The sequence below is a fragment of the Petromyzon marinus genome, chromosome 5 (genome assembly GCF_048934315.1).
Source record: "Petromyzon marinus isolate PM22_M1 ecotype Great Lakes invasive population chromosome 5, UKy_Petmar_22M1.pri1.0, whole genome shotgun sequence".
Lineage (NCBI taxonomy): Eukaryota > Metazoa > Chordata > Hyperoartia > Petromyzontiformes > Petromyzontidae > Petromyzon > Petromyzon marinus.
The window spans coordinates 1,755,330-1,779,572 of record NC_133671.1 but is presented as its reverse complement, the minus strand read 5'-3'; the positions used below and the strand labels follow the sequence as shown (position 1 = coordinate 1,779,572).

Here is a 24,243-nt window from a genome sequence, read left to right as displayed (position 1 = left end):
GTCGCTTTCTGTGGTGCTAATCCCTCACTCCAACATCATGCTAATCCCCCAGTTACATGCTGATTTATATGCAAACTCCTCTCCCTCCTCCTCCGGTCCGAGCTCGTCGCTCTCTGTGGTGCTAATCCCTCACTCCAACATCATGCTAATCCCCCAGTTACATGCTAATTTATACGTAAACTCCTTTGTCAAGGCGCTTTGTTCCTCCCACACAGCTTAAAAGACGCTGTCAAGCTTGGCAGGGTTCACTCAAGCGCTGTCTTCCGGACAGTCCTGTTTCTTCACCTGAGGAAGGCTACTTGTGTTGTGGCCAAAACGTCGTAAGAATTTTATTCTGTTATTATTATTTTTTATTATTTTATTTCCATTCTACGTGACTTTGCCGAAATAACCCAGAAAATGAAACTAAACACCAATAAAAATGTGAGTAGTAACAACAATGATTGTGCGTTTGATATCGCCACCCTCCACAACACCGAGTGTTTCACACGCGATGAGTGACCTGCGTCGTTCAACGAGGCTTCCTGGGTAAACAAGCATATAATGAATAATCTTTACATTGTCCCTAAATTAGTTTTTTTTTAACCTGACAGTCTCACTCCAGAAGCTCACAAGGTTACGGGAAGCAGCGCTGCTGCTGCTGCTGCGTTGCCGTTTGCTTTCTCGCCATGCCGGGCGCAGTCACCGTTTATCACTGCACTCACTGCACACTTTATTTCATCTCCAAGTTTTGTGGGTAACCCTTTGATGAATGTGCCCGGCTTTCTGCGACTTAGGGCGAATCTTGACGCAATTGTCTGGCTCGACCACCTCAATGTACAATTACGGATGTCTGGTCTACGTCGACATCAGCCACATGAAGCAACACAACCTTGCACTCGCGTTTCATTCATGTTGGGTCATCTGTGCGAGTGTTAACGTGACCCCACGTTACAGAGGCGAAGTTTGTGTTTGACTCAGCATATCATGCCTCTGGGGTCGATAAAACGAGTACTGCTTTGTGGGAAGTCGACAGTGATTGTCCTACATATCTATTCGCTCACACCATGGAAATTTGGAATTTGTGCATTATGTAAATAGGTATATACATGCTGAATGCACTTAATTTACAAAACTAAAGATATAATACAACAAATTATCATAGAAATAACGCAATGCCAAGACAGTGTATCTATCAATAGACATGTGTTTGCGGGCGCCACATATTTGTAAACGTGTTTATGTAAACACGTGCACTTGTTAGGAAGTAAATGTATGTTCATGTCGTGCTTTAAAAATGGAAATGCACTTACCCGGTCACCTTTCACTCCCATATCACCTTTGAATCCTGGGAAGCCATCTTCACCCTGCACGTAAAAAAAAACCACGGAATTAATGAGCACGAGCAGAAAATAAAGTTGTGTCACGGCAAGATGACCGCCCTAACTATGCCTCCTCCCCATATATCACACTGCATGTCGAAACCGGTCCAGAGTTTTTGGTTGCGTTGAACTGGTACTGCTGAACTCACGCAGTTCACGAGGCCGTGTGGCCGATGGGATGGGTAAAGAAAATAATTGCATTGTTTATCCGAAGGGCCAGTCACGGGAAGCAGTAATGTTGTAGGCTTATTTATTTTGCTACTTGCATTCTCGATAAGGACGCCTAACGATTGTTTTGTATTGCGCAACAAAAGCTGCAAGGCCTGTTAAGGCCGCTTGCAAAGTGAAAATAACAAAGCCACTGATGTATTGGCAACCTCGCAATGTGCCCAGTCAGGGCTGTTAAACAACAATCTTCGACCGGGTTATGGTTCTAGCATTCACAGCGAGCTGACGAGCTGCTAGTTGCGTGTAGACAATGTATCTTAAACAACTGCATTAGAAAACAAAGAGTTTGTTACACTCGGATTAACTGGAACGTATAATTGCTGTACTTATTGGTACGATGAATGTTAAATAAAATCATTTGACAGGTGGCTTGCAGATGATGTTTGTTGGAAAATTACTTGGTGATGCTGTGTTGGCAGTGATGCACACTCCACTTCACCGGCCTCTCTATGCGCTGTGAAGCAGGGTCGTTGCCTAAAACGTCTGCTATTATTTTCTTATATTTTTTTAAGGCCATGGTGTTATTGATGTACGTGCCGAGTTCGTGTGCTGTTTAATTATAGGTTCTGATACCTATACCCGGCAGTATGCACATTGCTACAAATTGTCACGGCGAGTGGTGATTACTGCATACCTATACCCGGCAGTATGCACATTGCTACAAATTGTCACGGCGAGTGGTGATTACTGCATAAGTAAATGACTCACCTTTTCACCTTTATTCCCCTTAAGACCACGAACCCCTTCTGTTCCCTACAAAAGAAGATAAAAAACATCCACATATGCACAATGTTCACTGTAGTCCAAACAGCATAGGTAACATATGCAAAAGATGAAATAGCACCAGGTGAAGCGTTCACCCGTCCCCTCGCCCGGACACGCATCGCGCGTGAGTTCACATTGCAGCTCTCATCATTGCTGATCGAGCAACGAGATGGCGTCAACCAACACGTGGCCTTCAAACGGAGGGCTCAGCAAACACAGCTCATCAGCGAGCCCACCACCACCACCACACTGCCTGGCTTTCACCTTCCTCTTCGCACAGCTCATCAGTGAGACCACCACCACATCGCACGGCTTCCACCTTCCTCTATGCACAGCTCATCAGTGGGCCACCCTCTTCCATGGATACAACAGCAGCCGCACTTTACCAGATCGGCACACACCACAGAAGATGCAGATACCAGATGCACGGGTGGAGAATCGTAGAATCCATCTCCTGTGTGCGACTGCAGCTACGACTGCTAAACCGTGAAGCACGTGACTTCGCAATGCCCCAAACAAACACGTCAAGGCAGTGGTCGGTGCATCAGCAAGTCACACACTTGTAGCCAAAGCGATGGACTGGCTAAGCCACTTGCAACTGAATTTGTCATGGTTGCTTCCCGTAGGCCATAGAGAAGAAAAAGGCACTATTTGAGTGCAAGGTGCCTGCCGAGGGGAGGGGAGGGCAGGGACGGAGGCCCTGACCCCACTCCCGCTGTGCTCGTGACTGCTCTCTTGTTGTGCTGTAATCTCACATCGCAGTCATTCATCAAATTGCTGGTAGGAGATGGGGGGGGGGGGGGTGAATCAGTCTTTATTTCTGTGTAAACGCCTTTCACGAAAATATAAAGTTTTAAGTTTCAAGTTGATTTTGTTAAAGCAGGTGAGAACTCAAGAGACCAGGAACGCACGGTTCAACAGATCTTCGGCTACGAGGATTCACGATCATGTACAGACTGGTGCCAGAATCCTTCAGCCCCTCGTATTTATTGAGGTGGGAGCGACTCTCAGGACAGTAATTGTGAGACAAACATAATGTGCCAACTTTCGGTTGAAGGATAATGGAACTAAATCAATTATCAACTCATCGGTTAATATTCTACTGGTATAATTATCCATTGAGATATCGATGTAATTATCCATACATTACCTTGACGCCACGTGGTCCTGGGTAGCCCACGGGACCCTGAGCACCTGCAGGTCCCTGAAATGAACAATATAAGTTGCGGCCAATGTGAATATTAATTTGACTAAACACTCATGATTACAGCACCACAGTGGAGGAAAACCATAATCAGAATTGAGAAGTCTCACACATGGTACAACGTAATTACGGATATTCCCTAAAATACAAAATCAGTACTGCTGCCTAGCATGACACGTTTCAGCTGTAAAGTGTAACACACAACTGATGCAGCCTTCTCAGGGATTGCTAGGATTCTGTCATGACAATGTAATTGCATTGGTGCCTGGCCAGGTGGTTCAGCGGGAGAGCGAACACTTCGCAATCAAAAGGTCGCGAGTTGGGAGGATTGAGTCAGTTCATCATCCCTCTGGCGTTCGATTCAAAGAGGAAACCACTTTGTGGGAATGGCAACAGTGGTGGCCTATGAATACTCTCCCTGACATAGGAATGTGAAATTTAGACCACAGGCTCAGGGCTGTAAATACGAACTGTGTAGAGTTGTACATATGAGAACTCGTACACAAACAATTTACATCTATAACTTATACAGTTTAGCATTTATATAATGCACATCACACTCAGTCAAACACATACACATACATGAAATCCCAGCTTCCTGAGCCACAGGAAAATAATCTCGATTCATAAAAAGGAGACTGTACTGAAAAAACCGATTGCTTTAGGACCACGGGAAAGGTGAGTGTTGTTCTTAGTTTAAATGTGGATGAAAATGTGTCCTGTACCGTTTTGCCAGGTTTTTTTTGGGAAGGAATGGAAATAATGCGGATGCCACTGCACCTTGCCCATCACTTTCTATCCTGACAGCTGTTGTAGTTTTCTGAGTAAACTGACACTGCCGATCATATAAAATGTACACCGATGGCCAGGGGTAACTGAACCATATCCACCTGCTTAATTTGGTAAGTGGTCATTGATGAAACAACAACAGAATCTGCACATTCACACAATAACAGCAGACCCCATTTACTACTAAGTGGCAGTGATGTCACCACTGCACCCGTACCAGTATATGTGCATTTTGAGGCTGTGACGTGAAGTGTGGAAGGCTCACTGTTGGCAGGAGTTGATGGGACAGACCCAGGTGTCATGGGTTAGCCGAGTGAGATGACTGGCAGATGCTGCTCGCTGTGCCACCCCACTAAGTTTTGGCCCCGAGACGTTGGCACGTTGGTAGGACCTCCATATAAATTAAAAACAAAGGTTCCCCGTATAGCCTGCACAGACTGTTGGGGCAAGTTATGTTACCGAGTACCTATGAAGGCTGGCACGGCACACGAAGGGGATGGGTGGTCAACACCACACCCGACCGCCTTTGTCACCCCAGTGCCAATGTTTAGACACCGAACCAGGTATTCATTTGAGGCTGAGTCAACCCTCGGGGAGGTGCATGAACAGTTTAGATAATGGTCACTAATGTTGGCCTTGAGCAGGAATTGATCTTGGGTTGCCAGGTTCGTAAAACAGCACTTTAACCACGACACTCCTGCTCCCCACATATATATACACACATGCATACACATACACACAAACCATCCCACAAATACACAGGAGTGTAGCACCCACGTGGATATCGACTCGCATTCGACGTACCTGTGCCCCTTTCTCCCCTGGTGGGCCTTCTTTCCCAGGATGTCCCTGCAAATAATCACAAACACATTCAGTTTAATCACAATACAGGCAAGTGGAACATCAAAGGGATACCACCAGCTATAACTTATATCAGTAATGATTAACACAACCGTGTTTTAGTAGCAGAGGTAAAAATACAGCCCTGCAATTGCCAATGCTGGTGGATGAGCCTCCATTCGCGGGACCTCTAGAGAGCCACCCTCTCTATGATAGTTGGTCTACTCTTCCACATTGACCAGAAAAGGTTTAAAAAAAACAACGCAACTGGTACTGGCCAAACATCCCGATGAAAAGCAAGCCTTGCAATTACTGAATTAGGATCACAAGCGGCAGCAATATCGCCCCCCTACTGTGAAAACTTGGCAGGACCGTCCTAAAAAAAGTCCTGAGGCTCAGTGAGGCTTTCCTGGGTAAACAATAAGGGTAGTAATAACAATAAAAACAATCATGTTGGCGGAGGTGGGCATGTCCACATTATAACCTGGCGAGCGCCTGACGATCATCAGGTTAAAAACACGTGAGCTGGAATAATTATTCTGGAAAGAGCAGTGGTTGTCACCGACACACTCGGCGGCATGGAGAATCACAGATGTGGGCACAGCAGGAATGTGCTTACTAGTAGTTTCACTGTGTCACTGCCCCCGGATACCGTACGTGACACTGTCAGATAATGTGGTATTCTGTCGACTTGTTCAATATCCGTTCACAAATATGGGCAACAAACAACATTCTCACGTGGTGTTACGATATCGCTGTGTGAATGTGTATTTATAGAATGTGAACATTAGGGGCGAAGCACCGTCAGGCGTGCATTCATTTACATAGCAAGACGTTACATGCGCAATGCCACAGCTGGCCAGCAGAGTAGCATGCTTCTTAGTTCACTACCACTCTTCCTTTTTAACACTTTGACAATGTTAACAACAATATTAGTCCTGAGCATGGTCATCATCTAGTTGTGGGCGATGTGCTGTGTTCTTGTTGTTTTTGTTGCTGTGGTTGGTAAGAGGCTCTATGAATGGTGGTGACAACGGAGAGGAGTGTGTGTACATACCAGGGGTCCGTCAGATCCAGAAAGGCCCTGAATGCCAACCTTTCCTGCTGGACCCTGCAATTATTCATCATTCAGTTATAATATCACCACACACGCAGGCCTTTCACGTCACATTCGCCTTGCCACTATCACTGCCACTCACACAGCATAGCAAACCTGCCCGAGAAGAGCATTCAATCTCTGACACACGCATTGCACCACACGCTGTGGTACGTCACAGGACCAATGTGTTGTTTCCCAGGAATCAATTCCCCCAGTAATTATAGCTTTACCAACATGGCCCAAGATTAGCGCGTTCTCTTGTTGCAGAGGTTTGCGATTTTACTTGGCCAGGCCGCCCTGGTTGCTATTTGTGGGTGTATTCACTAAAAGAACACACTGTCTGCTGCACGGTGAATGTAACATCCCATGGCGTAAATGAAAAAAAGTAGGTAGGCCATTGTGTGCCAGCGACATGGTCAAAATGCCCCAAGTTTGAAAATAGTACCCGCAAATGACTCAACTGGTCAATACACAGTGACGTCGCCCCGACTGAGAAACTACTGCCGACTCAGTGAAATACAACACATCCATTCATAATAGCTTGCATATTAGAATGGCGCTAACACCAAATGTACCAATTATTTGGTTAGATTTGAAAATGAATTCATCAACATCATCAACTTTACAATCAACAGCATTCACCTCCGTAACATTACCATAATTCAGGCACATTAACACACTTCTGCAATACATGTAAACTGCAATGAGAAACAATCAGATTAACATCACACATGATCTCTTATCACCACCATCTCCACCATCATTACTGCCTGTGAAATACACGTTTCCTTGTGGAATAAAGCACTTGTTCAGCATATAAATATCATCAGTTAAACTTCAACCATCATATCCTCATCATATCATTGTCCTTACCTTTTCACCAGGTGGACCTATGGGCCCTTGAGGCCCAGGTAAACCCTGCACGTAAAAACATTGGACAGAAATGAATTGAGTCATACATTTGCAATCATAATTTACAAAACTGTTAAATAGTTGCTAGAGGAAGGCCTCCCCATACTGTGCAGTTTGTTAAAGTGGCGGCCCAGGAGTGGTTCAGATATCACCTGTCACTGATGTTAGCCGTGGCTGAGAACCAAATTGAGGTTGCCAGGTTCAATGTGCAGTGCACGAGCCAATGCACCAACACTACGCCGCTTGTGTTGATATGACATATGCTTCAATGGCAGTCTTATTCGTATGGTCTGCACAATACAGCCGATTGCATGAAGCAAGGATAGGAGAGGATAACATCAGATTAAAAGAACAAACACAAAAGGGAGAGCAAGACTGAGGATAAGGGCTGATTATTGGCAAAAGCGCAGAGAGGAAAAGGAGATCTAAACAAATAGAGAAATGATTCGAGATCGTTCTTGCTGAGGTGTTCATTGGCACTACCGCACACCTGTAATCCAGTTATTTGGGAGGCAAGGGTTGTTGGTTCACCAAAAGACAGGGGGATGGTGGTTTGGGTGCTGGTGGATCATCATAAGTTGCAGCAGTTGCATTAATATTATCATCCTTGCCATCGTCGCAACATTATTATCAGCTTTATCATCATTGATATCATCTGTATCTTCATCATCATCATTGTTTTAGGCCATGCTAAGCTAAGGATTGGGAACCTTTGCTGAGAGCAGAGGAGCATGTGAGCGTGTGAGCACGTGTGCGCATGTGAGACGAAGGGCCAGGAACTTGCGCGTGAACTTGGCAAATCACGTTTGCAGAATTTCCACCGGTCGGCGAAATTTCACTGATAGGTGGGAATTTCCGCAAAAGCACGAAATATAGTTGTGCATATGAATTGGGCCCTTGTAGCGTACGGATGATGTACGTTTGTTAACGAGGATCTCGACTGGGGAATTGCAGTGTTTAGCAGCAATAATGGCTGATCCTCGACACTGAAGTCTTTGTAATTATTACACATGCCCCACTGAGTCTCAAAACTCTTTTTTAGGAGGGTAATGCCAAGTTTTCACAATATGGGGCAATTTTTTCTGTGTGTGATCCCAAGTGAGCAGGTAATCGTTCAACATTGGAATTTGTGACCGATGCCAGTTAAATTGCGTCTTCTTTTTACCTATGGGAAGAAACTGGAGAACCCAGAGGAAACTCATGTAGAACAGAGGACAAACTCCACGCGGCAAGGCGTCCGACTTGGGAATCGTACCCAGGCCCTTCTTTCTGTGAGGCGCGAGTGTCACCACCATGCCACCACCCTGCTACCCTTAATGTGAGGATTCCAAAAATGAAGTATTGCGGCAGTGGTTAGAGATGGGTCCCAACCACCGTTGTTGGTTAGAATGTGGACATCTAAGGAAGGGGGCTTATTAAGGCTGAAACGAACAACGCAACTACAAAAGACACATCTATTGTTTGCATATAGCTGTCACTGCAGAGACTAGGAGTTTTATGGAAGCACTGTGAATGTTATCCGAAAAAGGAGGTTGTCATGGATGGGACATGTGCAGGCAGGTAATCGATACAGATACTCAAAGGTTAACAAACAATGGGAAGACCTAAAGCCAGACGGTATGGATACTGCCATAGTAGACTTTGAGGGTCTGCATGTCAACATTATGGCTAGGGGATCTCTTGGTGAGGTTTCGTGGCATCATTGCCATTGTTCATGGTGGCCACTTGTCCCTGACGTTCACCCTAAAACCATAAACGAAAACACCATGATCAGGCCAGCGCATTGCCTCAATTCAATAAAAAAATATACCATGATGCCAATTTGAAATTGGAATTTAAATACAGGCTCATTTACGCCACGTGCAAAAAGTTCGCGACTGAAAAACACAATAGAGAAAGTCTGAACCTGGAACCGCTTTTGAAGGGGAAAACTGAATAAAAGTGATGAGAAAGTTAAGGGCAGGAGTTGGAGTGCTCTTGAAAAGCTGAACTTGAAGTTGCAAAATAGCAGAGCAATGTGCAAAAGAAGAACGCTCACTCCCAGCTATGACACCTGAATTAGAAACGCAGTCATTGTCCAAGCAGAACTAAACTGAGAAGTGCGCACAGTAGCACGGACAGATGCAAGCTTGGAATTACATAGGAGACAGACAAATTAACACATGGATCAGAGAACACACTCAGGTTAAGTACATAATTGAAACTTAAAAAAAAAAGTAGATGGACTTGGGCAGGATGCGTCAAGGCCAGAAGGGATAATGATGGAGTGACAGCCGAGGAATAGAAAACATCCAGGAAGACGTCCACCGAGAAGACGGAGAAATGGAATATGCACGTGTGCAGGTGCTGCGTGGATTGGTGAATTGCAGTTTTGTGAAAGACGGAGGCGGTTTTGGAAGGCCTTCATTCAGCAGTGGATTGACCAAGGCAGAAGATGATGACTAGTGGTGGAAGACCTAGAAGTCAAATTTCCAAGGCAGAAATAACCGATACCAGGCCATCATCCAGCAGTGGACTGGTCAGTGCTGATGATGGACACATACCTGGGAACCAGGATTGCCTTGCTGGCCTGAAGGACCGGACTCTCCTTGTGGGCCCTGCAAAGCAAACGTGCTCAGTAGCAGAAAGAACATGCCAATGCAAGGACCACCATTCACTCAGCGTGTGGTTTGTTGACTAAGGTGCTGCTGTGCCAGGCTCTACGTACCACGTTGTCACAGCAGGCCCTTGGGCATTACGGACCAAAACCTTCCATAAGAAGTTGCTTAAGCAGGGAAACTCTGGTTGGTTTTGACTTCGTCAACAGATGGACTTCCTGTCTGTTCACTAATTATTCATTACCCAGAACCCTCCACCACAGTACATACTGACTTTTACAAATGTGTCTAGCAATACCATCTGTAAACACAGCGATATATATATTTAACGGGCCTGACTCTGCTTATGACACTGTTGAAAGCTAGTCCAGAGTTTGCATGAGTAACAATCCTGCAGGGGAATAATAGCTCAGAAGGCCGTAGGCCGATAGGCATCCTGTTGATTCATTATTTATTGTTGACTTAAAGCTTTCGTGACTGCACGAATTCATACCCTGGGTTTTTCGGTAAAGTAACTTAGATAGAAAAATATTTTTTTTTAAATCAAGACGTTTCGATTGCAACACAAGCTGTTTTTTTCCACCTGAGGACGATTGCTTGTGTTGCGATCGAAATGTGATTTTTTATTCTTTTTTTTCTATCTACGTGACTTTACCGAAAGACCCAAATAGTATCATTATTTATTCAGTCAGGAAAAGTCTTAAGCAACCAGTGAGGAGCTTTTTTGTTGACAATTTGATGCCTACATTGGCACATATGAAATTATATTTTTTGTAAATGTGACAATCTCGTCAGGTAGCGGAGGGTTATAGATGCAAAAAATGATATTCATTACGATCTATATCACACTGGTCAGGTCACGTAACATAACATTATTGGCAAGAGTTCTGTGATAAAGTGATTCCATTGCTGCTGCTGTTTCAACAGCTCCTTACCATGTTGCCCTTAGGTCCAGATGGTCCATCTAAACCCCTGGCACCCTGTTCCCAAGACACACACATACACCGCAAACAATATGTTAACTCAAATCTCCAATGATGAGGAAATCCATCACATTTGCCTTTTGGGCAAGCAAATGGTTCCCATTGGGTAAAGGCACAAGCCCTCTCCACATGGGAGGCTCCCAAGGCATGTGGCAGCAGAGAACACCGATGACTGTGGTATACTGATGAGTCCTAAGCAGAATAAAACCAATGTACTGGCGAGCTACACTTTCTCAGCTCTTTTGAGTTTGTGGTCTAAAATTACAAAATGACTACAAGTGCAGTTCTATTGATCTGGTCGTCTGGATAAGTCTGAGAGGTTTGTGTTGTTGTGTGTGTTGTTAGATAAATGTTACATCGTTATATGTATGTGAAACGTCAACCAGTTGTGGAAATAAAATGTACAGACGTTCATACACGATCATGTCTAACTTAAAAAATATATATCAATTCACAGTTAAATACGTGTTAACTTGACTTACAATAATATATGTGTTGGTTCAAATTCCGGTTGGGTCCTTGAATGAGCCAATCATCCCGCCAGGGTTCATATCATTTGTAACGCTCTCTGGTAAACCAACAGCAGTTGTCTTTTGGAGACAATGGTCTCTGACACAGGAATTTGAAAATCACAAAAGCTGTACTAGAGTTGCCACAGAAGCTGCCTCCTCGAGCCTTCTTCTGAAGTCATCTGCTCCTCAGTGACAGCTCAAACTCCTTCCATCCGTTCTCATCGTGAGCTTTTTTCCTCACATCTCTTAAATCCTTCTTTATTCATTCCTTCCTTCCATCAAGTAATCAAGTAGATTTTTCTCTCTGCCTCTTGGCCTTTTCACCACATCCTTCTCTCCAGAACTTTCTCACCTCTGCAAACTCGCCCAATATTTTTTGCTTTTGTGAGATCGTTCCAATCATACTCTATGCCAGGGATTCTGCAATGTAAAAGTAACCATGCCCGACAGAAAACACTGATCCAAAGACAGTTTCTCTAATCGGAAAATGTACACCTTCTGACTCTCCAAATTGACCTTAGAACAATCAGGCTCAACCACCTAAAAAGCCTGGAATATGCGTTGCCCAATTACATTTAATGTGTTCTCCTAAATGGGTTTAAAACATCAGGATGAAGAGAAAATGTGTTCATTACGTTTTGTGAAAGGATTTGTTATTGATTTTTGGATTGATCCAAGCAATACAAAAGTCAGAGCTTGATACGAAATTTCACATTATAGTTGTGGCTCCATCTGCGGGCACGATGCCACGAGGAACTACGTCGCTTACATTACTCGGCTTTGTGCTTTTCCCGCAGACTTGTCATGTGACATAAAGGGAAGTAGCTTTTGTTTGTGCAAAGTGATGTTCAATCTTTTTTCTTTATCTGCTCTCTAAATTGTTTCATTAAGTTATATTCAGAAGAAAAAAAGCAAGATTGAACCGCCTCTAAGGGGAAGGTTTCCACATAACTGTTAGATCTCTTAACAGACTGCGAGACAACAAGGTTCACTTGATCGAGTCTCTCACCATTCTGAAGAGATGCCGCGACACCAAGGTAATACTGATCGCCTTTACACTGACATCTTGAGCTGTCACTTCCCCTAACGCAAAACGGATCTTGTTCAGGGCTAGCCTAGCTTTAATCTCAGAGAGAATAAGACTGCTCCGATTTGAACTTGATAACTTAGACAATACTCTCTTACAATCACAATTAGCATTAACAGATAAAATGTCCACATCTGATTGAGACCATGCAGATAACATGACTGTTTCTTTAGCCGCTACAATGCCAGCCAAATTTAAAGTTAACCTGATTGCTAAATTCAACATCTTGTGAAAAGGCGGCAGATCCACACGTTAAAAAGTAGATGTTAACAAGACTGTTATCAATCAGAGTAAGAGCCCAATTTCCGACAGCCTAAAATCGGTACTAGCTAAAGGGTTGAATTTCGCAGTCACCCCTAAACACATCCCAGTGGATGATATCATTGCCCAAGTCGACGTAGCCCTCAAAGGTTTGGGACACATCCAGGCAGACGTGGCAATATCTGAAATCGCTGATATCCGCAAAAACGCTAAGAAACCCATTAGTAACATCAGCAAGGATGAGCGTTTTGAACTCGCTCAATTGAAAAAGAGAAATTATATTGTCACTTTCAGCAGACAAGGGGAATGCCACTGTCATCATGGATAAAACCACATACAATAACAAAATTCAGGACCTTCTTAATGATGACAGTTATACCAAAATCAACAGAGACCCTACCAACTGCCTGGAAACGAAAACCAACAATATCATCACTAATTCCACTTCTCTAATCGAACCGACCAAGCAGCTCTCTCTAAAGCCTTCGGCTGCTAGACCACCCAGATTTTATGGCCTTCCAAAAATCCATAAAGAAGGTACTCCACTACGTCCTATAGTATCCACCATTAACTCACCCACCTACAAACTGGCCCGATTTCTGTCTGAGACCCTGCAATACCCTGGTGTCTACAAACTAAGTTGTGTCTGAGGCAACAGTTACATTGGGGAAACGAAACGACATGTCTCGGACTGTGTTCGTGAACACAAGGCAGATTTGAAACACGGCAGAACCAACACCTCTGCCGTAGCTGATCACTGTTTTAATGCGGTGGGCTCACATGATATTGTTTTTTCCGAGACCAAGGTACTCTGCAAACCTTCGGGCTACCATCAAAGATTTGTCCATGAAGCCATACAGATACATAAACACAGACACAATTTCAACCGAGAAGATGAGTACAAACTGAGCAATCATTGGAAGGACGTTATGAACCAGTTTAGGTCATAACTGGCTGTGATGTTCCCTTCCTGGTGTGGACCAATCAGTTTCAAAGACAATGCATATATTTTGATTTAAAGCTTTCGTGACTGCAGGGATTCATATTCTTGGTTCTTTCGGTAAAGTCACGTAGAAGGGAAACAATAAAATAATACAAATATCAAACAATACAATTATCATGACGATTCGACTGCAACACAAGCAATCATCATCAGGTGTGAAAACCACAACAAGAAAATTTGAAAAATGTGAAAAAAAATTATAGTGGTTTTCACACCTGATGATGATTGCTTATGTTGCAGTCGGAACGTCGTGAGAATTTTATTTTTTATATTTGTATTATTTTATTGTTTCCCTTCTACGTGACTTTACCGAAAAAACCAAGAATATGAATGCATATATTTTCAGAGTATGTTTTTTTTCGCATTCTGACCACAGGCATTGTGGTTAATACAGACATGATTCCTTGTAAAAGGTTTCAGTTTGGTGTTTAAACATCTCAACACTTGTTTTGTTGCCTGAAAAAAGGGGAAAACCTATTTACATATTTTGGTACTGGCAAACGAGGGCCCATGAAGTTGACTGATGTTTTATGAAATGTAATTTGTCCGAGTCAACCTTTGTGACTGGAAATGTAGTGATTTAATTTGGAGCTATGTTTGTGCATTGTTTTTTATTTATTTTGTCATGCAGTAGTGTTTGCTCTGATTACTATTTTATTAATTGTTGTACTGAGTGTTTATGTTATTCCCTTTGTCATTTGAATGACCTTGGTCTCTTACAAATGAAACTATTGTGGTCTATTGAGTTCTCACCTGGTTAAACAAAAGACACTTGAAATTTGAATGTGCCGATCTCACAGTTTGAGGTATATGAGCATATTAAACTATTTTGAAACTATATTTTATTTACCAGGTAAGGCCCACTGAGCTTTTTCAGAAGTGACCTTGCCACAAATGACAGCTTAACGTAGTGGCTTAGCATGTGGAAACGTATGGCATCCAAATACTCTAAGTGTGGAGGGAGAAACTGGAGGGACCCAGAGAAATATCCACCACCAAGGGGAGAACATGAAAACTCTAAATATATAGGCATCAGAGTCAGGATCAAACCCACAACCTCCTCCATACCAGACGAGGTATTTAACATCTCGCCACCGTGGCGCCCCTTGCAATGCTTGTCTCAGTCATCTGCCCTCTCCCACACAGTGTGCATGTCCCACCTTTCACAACCTCCTCTCTCTAATTTACATCTGCAAAATGTTCCTGTTACGTGCCGCTGTTTTGCTGAATGTTTTTTTACAGAAATTCACATCAACCTACGCATGCGCCACAACCAAAAGGCCACAAGAATGGTGTTTGGCGTTCGTTCAAGCTCAGTATTTGTTTTTACTTCTGTAGTAACTAAGACGCAACTCTTGTCTCAAACACCTGTCTCAACAATGACCATCTGCTGTTCCAAAGTGATTTACATAGTCCATCAAAGAGCCACGCTTTCAACACATTTCGGTTCTGCACAACATCTTTCCCTGACAGTCATATCCAAGCGCCAGCTCACAGCACACACATTATCCACATGCACCATTTCTCTGAGATGTAACTGATGCATTCGGATTCTTGATTCTTGACTATGACTGTCAATGGGTGTTTTCTCAACACATTGATGGTTGAAGATGACTTTGAATGAAACTCTGATAAACACCTTGTCATTGGATCCTCAACACGAAATGTACACCTATGGATGTGTCCCACCTGTTTGCAGCCTTGCTTTGTTTAAAGTTTATTTCTTAAACCAGGCGAGAATTCACTGACACAGCGGTATGTAGGAACAGCCTTTTCTTGGTGTCTTGCTGACCTGTCTCCGACTGCATCCAGCTGTGACTATCTTGTGCAGTTCCTTTACCATCTGTCAGCCCCCCAACGTTTAACACCTTGGCTGTAACGCCACAATAGCATTCCTGCAGTCCTGGGTCCAGATTTAAAGTTGTTTTACTGCTTCAGCCACTTACAAGGTCGCTTATACCCCCAAGTCTTCAATAAAAAAAAATACACTCGGGGCATTCCTCAATTACATTTGGTCTTAAAAGGAAACAAAAATATATACAATAAGCGATGTTTATCATAAATTCTGTTGAGAAGGCCCAATGCCTAAAATGTCACCTACCCATCGATGTGTTTCATTATAAAGTCACAGAGTTATTGACGAACCTGCTGAGTTGTCGTTGTATATGATGGATTTTTATTACTTTTGTATTCAGTCAAATATTCCAATTGCTGCTGCCATTAGGCAAGCTTATCTGGCCCCATAGATATAAGTGAGGTCTTTACATATATATGTACGAGGTTCCCCGAGGCAGACTTGGCAGCAGTGAGCATTAGTGACTGTACTGTACTGATGAGTCCGAATAAGAATGAAACTGGTCTACAGTTGTATTTTTGTCTGACAGCTGGCTGTTGGTCACACTTGTTCAAGCGACTGGAGGTGCCTTAAGACCACATAACCAATGCAATTCTTCAGGAACTGGTGGTTTTGCAGAGTTCATACGCCTTTTTGTACACAGTGCACGTGTTTGCTTGCTGTTGAAAAACGTGTGCTTGTGCATCACTGTCAAAGCCATGTCCCCGAGCAACTCTTCCATTCTCTGGTTTCTGATAATAGATGCCACCGCAACTGCTCTGCGAAACGCATGGTATTGGTGTGACAGGTGACGAGGGAGCGTTTTGGCAACTTTACCGGTGCTCCTGGTAGCCCAGGAGGTCCCCGAGGGCCCAGCAACCCACGCTCACCCTGTCAGCACAACAGACACCGCACACAGTATTATTATCGCATCTTATCATTATTGTTATTGTTAATCTTGTTTACACGGGAGAGCCTCACTGAGTCTCAAGACTCTTTTTTTCAGGATGGTCCTGCCAAGTGTTTGCAGTAGAGGGCGACGTTGCTAGGTGTTATCCAAAATATGTAATTTGAAAAGTATCAGTGCGTCAGAAATGGAATATTTTTGTAAGCTATGGGAGTAACCAGAGAGCGCAGAGGAATGCTGTGCAGAGCAGAGTAATAACGGAGACACACAGAAAGGCGACGGAGTCAGGAATCGAACCCAGGAACTTCTTGCTGTGAAGCAGGGGCGTTAGCACTGCGCTGCTGCCACCACCCAGCCGCCCAGCAAGGGCTTACAACAGCTCCCGGCAAACCAATGCACGCACATGTAATTCGAGTGCAGCTGTCTTTAACGATCCCTCTGCAGATCCCACGTTGCATTTTCCCACTCGGCACGAGTCACCTTTCGAAATGTGCTCTTGGGTTAAGTAATATCTTCTTCGCTTTTCTTTTGCAGTCATGGATAACTTCATTTACTCACACTAACGTGCCAAACACGTGACGCACAAGTACTAAAACTGTTGTCCTGGCATACTAAATGGTTATCAAAAAAATAAATTGTGAATAACAGTTGTCAAATAAATGTATTGGCTGCAGTCGTTCACTTTCAAGAAAAAGTTCCATGATTACAATTATATTTAATGTGTACATAACATAATCAACTGTGCAAATTAATGACCCATAACCTGTGTTATATATAATGGCAATTGCCTCTCGCCCTGGGGCAATTACCATGATTATAACTGTCGTCATCATGCGATCGGTGAGTGGACCCCATGTCAACTCCACCCCCGTGCCTGATACTGATACTTCATGCAGATTTGTCCGTATTACCTCATGACCACAACCTGTGTATCCCTTTGCAACGAAGCCCTTTGATTTCTACATGAGCCGTGTCAAAGTTGGCGGCTCAAATTAATTGCCGGAGGATCCCAGTGACATGCAATGCGGTGGGGACAATGGGGAGAAGGAACACTGAGGTTTAGACGGTGCAAAGCGTTGTAAAGAGGGAGAGAGCATCGGTTGTTACCGGATCTCCTGCCAGTCCTCGGGGACCAATCTCGCCATCTTTCCCCTGAAAAGCAAATCAGGAGCTTTGGCAACAATACAGGCAACACATTGTAACAACGTGAAAAGCTAATAGTTACAGGATATATTACTAATCAAAGCACAGTAATCATATTACCATTAAAAATATATTAGGGATGATATGCATTCATTGTACATATATAGGCTCAGAAAACGTTATTTTACAGTAGTATAATATATATTGTTTAAACGGCAATATATTAAATGAGTAACCACTTTTTTTAATATTTCTAAGGAAGAATGCTTTCATGGATTATGTCTGTCTGTCTCTCCGTCCGTAATGCGGTCATAACACCTGTCATAACGATGAGCCGATGTGAACTCAACCTTACGGTGCAGTTGCATCGCTGTTAGGGACTCATCCTCGAAAAAAAAAATCGGCTAAATGGATCAAAGGCTGCCACTAGCTCTATCATCCCTCATCCACCCTCGCCACAGGATGAACTACGACGGAGGAATGTGTGACAGGTGCCACTGGGCACTGGTAGTGGTTGGCTTCCAGCAGAACAAAACGGAGTGAGCGAGTGGTGTGCCCACGATGAACCTGCTGTGTGGGTTACGCCACGACTGGCATCGAGAAAGTTGGCACGCAGCGTAACGTGATTTGCACAATACTGTATTTTCAGAGATGTAATTTATTCTTATTTTTTCATACAGAGCATGTTTGTTTGCATGTTTTGACACAAGTATGTGTGGTTAATACAGACTTGATGACTTGCAAAATGTATCTATGTGGCGTTTGAACATCTTATTTTTCATGATCTTTGATACTGTAAAAAATGTCCCGTATATATAACGGCTCAACTCAAACTATACGTCTTCTGATACTTGCATTGTCTTTGTATTGTTCGCCTTTTGGTGTTCTCTAGTCTAACACTGGTGAGACAAGGCAATGAAGAAGACTGTCTCTGGGTTAGGACAATCAGTTTAAAGACAATGCTTATATTATCACAGAATGTTGGTTTGCATGTTTTTGCCACAAGTATGCGTGGTTAACACAGACTTGATGCCTCCTTGCAAAGTTATCTATGTGGTGGTTGAACATCTTAACACCTCCTGCTTTATTGCCAGAAAAGGTAAAAATCTATTTTTATTTTTCATCACATCTGATCTGTTCACTTCTAAAATCAGGGTCTGCACAGTAACCTCCTTTTAGAAGATATTCAAGATCTACCAGAGGGCATAAGTGCCCACTTATTCCTGGCAAGCACACGGTGGTGAAATCACCACAAAGCGAAGAATGGCAGCTGTTGTCGTGTGCGTGTACTTGTGTATACACGGTGCCAAGATCTGGTTCTGTAGAGGAGGCTAGCGAAAGACTCTACTGGGCAGTTGGAGAGGGCCGCCCTCCCACAACAATGGAGAGCGGACGAGCGATGCACACAGCGAATTGAGCGATCCAGTGACTAAAACGCAGCAATTTCGCAGTGTCAGGCACATCTGCCAGTCATCTCAGTTAATTAACCCATAACACCACAGAGTATGTCCAATATTATTCTGTCGTATGGAATATTAACATTTTCGAGGGTAGATCGAGTTTTGATTTCCAGTTAAAAACATCATCAGATGTGGAATAAAATTAATACAAAGAGCGACTGTTCACGATACATTCTGTTGCTTGAAGCTCGTCACAGGTGTATCGCCACTCGCGCATCAGGTACGATTCACAACGGTCATGTGCATTCCTGGAGTAGTTCACGAGTGCCCACTGGCACAGGGCTAGCGTGAAGCCAGGAGGTTCATTCGTGGCATCTTCAATCGGGCTCCGATTCATGACGTCTGCGCTGCCCCCTCATTTGTGCCGGCACATTTCCTCTGGAGCGACGCTCCATTCCAGAATGGCCTCTGCTGTTTGTCCAGAACGTTCAGCGTGATTTTAGCCTCAGTGGTGGCGAGCGGTCGACATCATCGGGAGTGGGCAAGCGTCGCATTCACGAGGAGACTCGTCGTTTCATATTCTCGCAATGCAGTGTTCGTTCTCATGCCAGGTTTCTGGTGGCGGCCACGGGTCTCATCCCGTCACTTGTGCTGAGCCTTCCACGCATCATGCGCCATGGTGACCTCATGGCCACTTAGTTGCCTACGAGAGTGTATGCAAGTGTTCATCACTGACCCTCTCGCCGGTCTCCCCGGCAGCTCCGGCAGGGCCCTGGGGTCCTGGATCACCCTAAGAAAGAAAGGGAGATAGCATAAAGAGCAGTCGTGATACTGTATCTTTGTTTTTCGCTTTTTTGTGGAATTGTCGACTTCAATTACCAAAAAATACTACGTTATTTCAGGCTTGGACAATATAGTAAAATGATCCCCATTTGTGGTCGAGTGATGATCTTAGTTTAGTGCAGTTAAAAATCATACATGGAACTATGAACGTTACACTTTACCACAATCTAGCAGAGTTCAAATAAAATAATCATTTTTAACAAACATGACCTTCCCTATAACATGTCACACGTTTATGATGGAGCTATTTACGATGTTAGCTTTTTAGCGCTTAACGTAACAAATTACACCAATCTGGATCTGGATGCAGATCTGAGCCTCAAGTCATTAAATTTATTGTAATGCCACTGTAGTTAGTGGCACAGAAAATATTTGTCTCTTTCCTATTTTCAACAGAAATTGAGCAAAAATATAGTTTCAGATATCTTGGCAGGCATCTTGTCAGCTTCTGTGCATTAGCTGTGCATACCCCATCACTTCAAAGTGTGATTCTTGGAGTGGTCGAAACTTGTGTATGCATGTACCTCTCTTTGTCTCTCATTATCCGTAAAGACGACTTTATGTAGTGTTACATTGCATTACACCTTGTGTTCTCGTACCGTACTTCCAAATGCCACTGAGTGTGTTACTTACTCGGTTTCCTTTCTCACCCGACAGACCCGGCAATCCGTCAAACCCTCGGTCCCCCTAGCGGAAACAACAAGAGCATCATCACTCACCATCACTTTCACTTCCGTGTGAGCAGTGAGAGGTTGGAATTGCTCGAGATGTGGATATGGAGAAGGATGCAGAGAGTTAGCTGGGCAGGGATCACGACCGATGGCTAAATCATGAGTGGCATCAACCAAAGAAAGAATGATAACGGAAGTCACCAGAAGAAGAGGAGAGAAATGGACCAGGTGCATTCTCCAAGAGCACGGGTTGACGAATACAGACATCATGGGAGGAAGGATGGAAGAGAAAAGGACGAGAGGAATGTCGTAGGAGCTGGAGGAAGATTGGGCGTTTGTGGAAATGAAGATGGCAGTGGAGAAGTGAAGGAGGGTAGAAGATGGCAGTCAGGAGCTGCCATCTAGGCCGAGCGCTGATGCTGATGATACTCACTCACAACGAGCGCATTGCGGTGGGTACAGAAGACCTTAATACTTGGAATCTCGTGAGAAACACCAACGTCAAAATACTCAACCGGAGCAGAAAGTGGTTCAACTTTAAGTGCAATAGTGGTTATCAAATCTTACTATTATCGCTGTGTTTTCTAAGTAATCTTTCTTTTTCAAATTTTATCACCATTACTCTTCTTCTCTATTTAACATAATATATCTAAAATGGTCCTTTAGAGCAGAACTCGTACAAATTATTGTACAGAACACACGCTGAACGTATTGGTTATTTTTTTTGCTTTCCAAATAAAGTTTAAAGCGCTAACGACTGAGTTCTGTCCATTAATCTGTGCATTACAATGGGACATGATACATCTTGTAAAAACTGATCCAATATGAATCAAACTTTAGTGTTGAGGTGTGGTCATATAAAGGATCGACCCTGTTTAAAACCAGCAGACTTGATCAAAAAGTTGTTTACAAATTGGAAACTCAACCAGTGCCAAAGTACCTGCCACAGAATCACAATCCAGCAATGGCCATATTTCTGTATTATGCTTATCAGTTATATTCCTAATAGTCTTATAGCAGGAATGAAAGTACAATACCACTGCATTCAGCATACCGCGTGGGTGACATTTCATCAAATATACCGTGAGCACCACTGCTAATGAATACACAGTTTACTTGCAGAACTGGACCATAGCCAGAACAAATTGAAATATATTGATATTGTAGCATCATAAAATTCATTTATTTTTTACAAGTTAATCTCATTTCACCTTGGAGCCAAGTTCTCCTGGCAATCCTCTACCTCCATCAGCACCTGGCCGGCCCTGAAAAGACAAATGAGCTTGTAAATCCCAGGACATCAAAAGTCAGGACACACCAGAACAGGAGAACAAAATTGATGACATGGCAGCAGAGAGCAAAAGTCATAACACAGCAGAACAAGACATCAAAAATTACGACCCGGCAGAATAAGTCAACAAAAGTCACGATGCAGCAGAGCAAGAGAGCAGGATGAGTCTCATTTCCGAGAGTAACGTGAGTCACCAAATTCACAAAATCAATGGCATCAAAACTAAGTGCAACAATGAAACAAATATAAATAATGGATAAAAAAACAACCATATGTAATAAAAAATATATCACTGTCAGTTTAATACGAGTGCAATAATCACCCTAGATCGATTGTGACGTTTCCATAACTTAATTATACTACAAATTATTTATAAAGTAATTAGTTGAATTAATGCCAAAGGAAATTGTATTGATTTAATACTGATTTATGTTGCGCACTCTTTTCAATGTCTTCAATTATGCAATTTATATTTGCTGTATTGTTGTTGTTAGATTTATCATGGTTGGCTATGCCCTCTCACAAACTCAATCTCCACGTAGATGGATCAGGTGGAGAATAATTAACTTGGTGTCCTGCCATCTTCTGGAAATCCAGGGTATGGCCCCTTCACGCCCATGGGAAGGGAATTTCACGACATCTTTGTGGTTATCCACCAAGCCTCACTGCCTCCACAGTGCTGGATTACAGGCCACGTGCAGCAGAGCCACCACTGCCCGGTCAGACAATTTTACTCTTCTTTCAAACAACTTAGCTCTCGCATCTCCGATTAGCATGGTTGGCTACGTACGGTGCTGAATATGTTCAACATACATACATGAACCACAACAAAAACGGCGGAATGTACATACATAATGAAAATAATGAAGATTATGTATGTTAATTGACTGTGAATAACCACACCAATAATAGGTATCCATTGTAATTTATATAACTACATTAACCCCTCTGATTGGTTCACAGTGATGACATCACATTTACCCCCCTATTTAAGACCAAAACAGCAGGATTTCTCCACAATTCTGGATGTCGCATAATGAGGCTAGTTGTTGTAATTACTGGCGAAACGTCGTACTCGAATTGTAAATGTTGTGGGTTTACTCTCCAAAGCACATGTCTCCTGAACTAGTAAGTAATTAGCACATTTTGTTAACGTGACAACCCTTCCTAATTGGCTGTGTCGGGTGGTGGCATGTTTAACGACATTTATATTATGCAATAGAACCACAAAAACCTCGTATAGATCTACTCTACTTAACATTCTATAAATTAAACGCAGCTCTAGTTCTCCCAGACCTACACAAATCTTACCGACCTAATATTAACAGGCATTTCACATGTATCCTCGTCTGTTTATAAGTTCGTACTACAGCCACTTTTAACATGTTTAATGTTAATGTTTCTGTATATTTGTTTTGTAATTTGTTCTGGGTTCAACCTGGAAGTCATCTTCCTGACGTAATTTTCACAGCAAGGAATTATTTTTGCAATATTTTTATTTAATGAGTATTTTTGTTTTCGTGCAGACATTAATTTGTTTTGATCTTGTAATTTTTGTGGCCCATGTTACTCGCAAAATGAGACTATCCTTGTCTTGTCTCTTGAGTTCTGGTTAAGCAAAATAAACTTCATCACATGGCAGTCTGGGAAGATGTCCTATTGTGAGCTCAGCCCTCTTGGCTCCCCAGAAAGTTACCATGGGAACATGGCCTGAACTGGCAAGCCCGGGTTAAGAACCAAGCCATCATGCTTACCAGTGGTTGTGGAACATCAACATCAATCTTTATTCACCCATGCAGGCACCGAGTACAGGTCTCGGCGTCCTTTATCGGATCCCACCACAAAGCCACCAGGTTCCCAAAAAACAACTATGCTCAATAAAATTTGCGCGACCCCACGATGGTGGATCCGGTCACCAGCTTCACAAGTGTAAAATGAAAGGAAGCCTGGAATGCTACCGCAGAGACTCTGAACAACCCCTGAGAGTGCAGTGTAACCAGAGAAAGTCTAGCACTGCCAAATTAACAAATTCAATAGAAAGCAGCAGCAGCAGCAGCGGCAGTTTTATTGAGCGCCACCTGGAGTCGTCGCGATGATCTCACACTTGGACATCGATCGTAAAAGTGCCACGCGAAGCCTCGCACAAGGAGAAGAGTCATTTGAGTGTTGGTATGAGGGGCTGATTGTGCGAGAGTTACAATGGACTGCACAAGCTCGCATGCAGACATAACACTAATTGGCAAGGCTGTATGCATTTCAGCATATTTATACAACTTACCCGCTTTCCTGACTTTCCTGGAGGACCCATTGGTCCCTGAATGCCCCTTGGACCCTATGTATGTGAGAGGGGGAGAGACAAAGCCACAGAGATAATTATTTAAACAAATCATTTGCATGCAATATCATACGGTGCCATCAAATAAATTATCTGCGACTGATGTGAGGCAGTTAACTTGCATTGGTGTGTGTATATTCATTATGGTGTACAGTACTGTGTTATTTTACGAAGTCAT

General features: G+C 43.2%; 1 protein-coding gene across 8 annotated transcripts in view; it reads right to left on the bottom strand.

Annotated features, from left to right (window-relative positions):
• Nucleotides 1–24,243, bottom strand: part of LOC116938937 (uncharacterized) — a 166,960-nt gene that overhangs the window by 66,901 nt on the left and 75,816 nt on the right. For all 8 annotated transcript variants that reach the window (XM_032946684.2, XM_032946686.2, XM_032946683.2 and 5 more), the window contains 14 exons: nt 24,009–24,062; nt 21,651–21,704; nt 20,402–20,455; nt 19,662–19,715; nt 17,490–17,534; nt 16,313–16,366; nt 10,731–10,775; nt 9,742–9,795; nt 7,160–7,204; nt 6,245–6,298; nt 5,152–5,196; nt 3,505–3,558; nt 2,298–2,342; nt 1,293–1,346 (listed from right to left, as the gene is read on the bottom strand). In XM_032946684.2, coding sequence (XP_032802575.2) covers nt 1,293–1,346; nt 2,298–2,342; nt 3,505–3,558; nt 5,152–5,196; nt 6,245–6,298; nt 7,160–7,204; nt 9,742–9,795; nt 10,731–10,775; nt 16,313–16,366; nt 17,490–17,534; nt 19,662–19,715; nt 20,402–20,455; nt 21,651–21,704; nt 24,009–24,062 — 711 coding nt within the window. The remainder of the gene's footprint in view (nt 1–1,292; nt 1,347–2,297; nt 2,343–3,504; nt 3,559–5,151; nt 5,197–6,244; nt 6,299–7,159; nt 7,205–9,741; nt 9,796–10,730; nt 10,776–16,312; nt 16,367–17,489; nt 17,535–19,661; nt 19,716–20,401; nt 20,456–21,650; nt 21,705–24,008; nt 24,063–24,243) is intronic.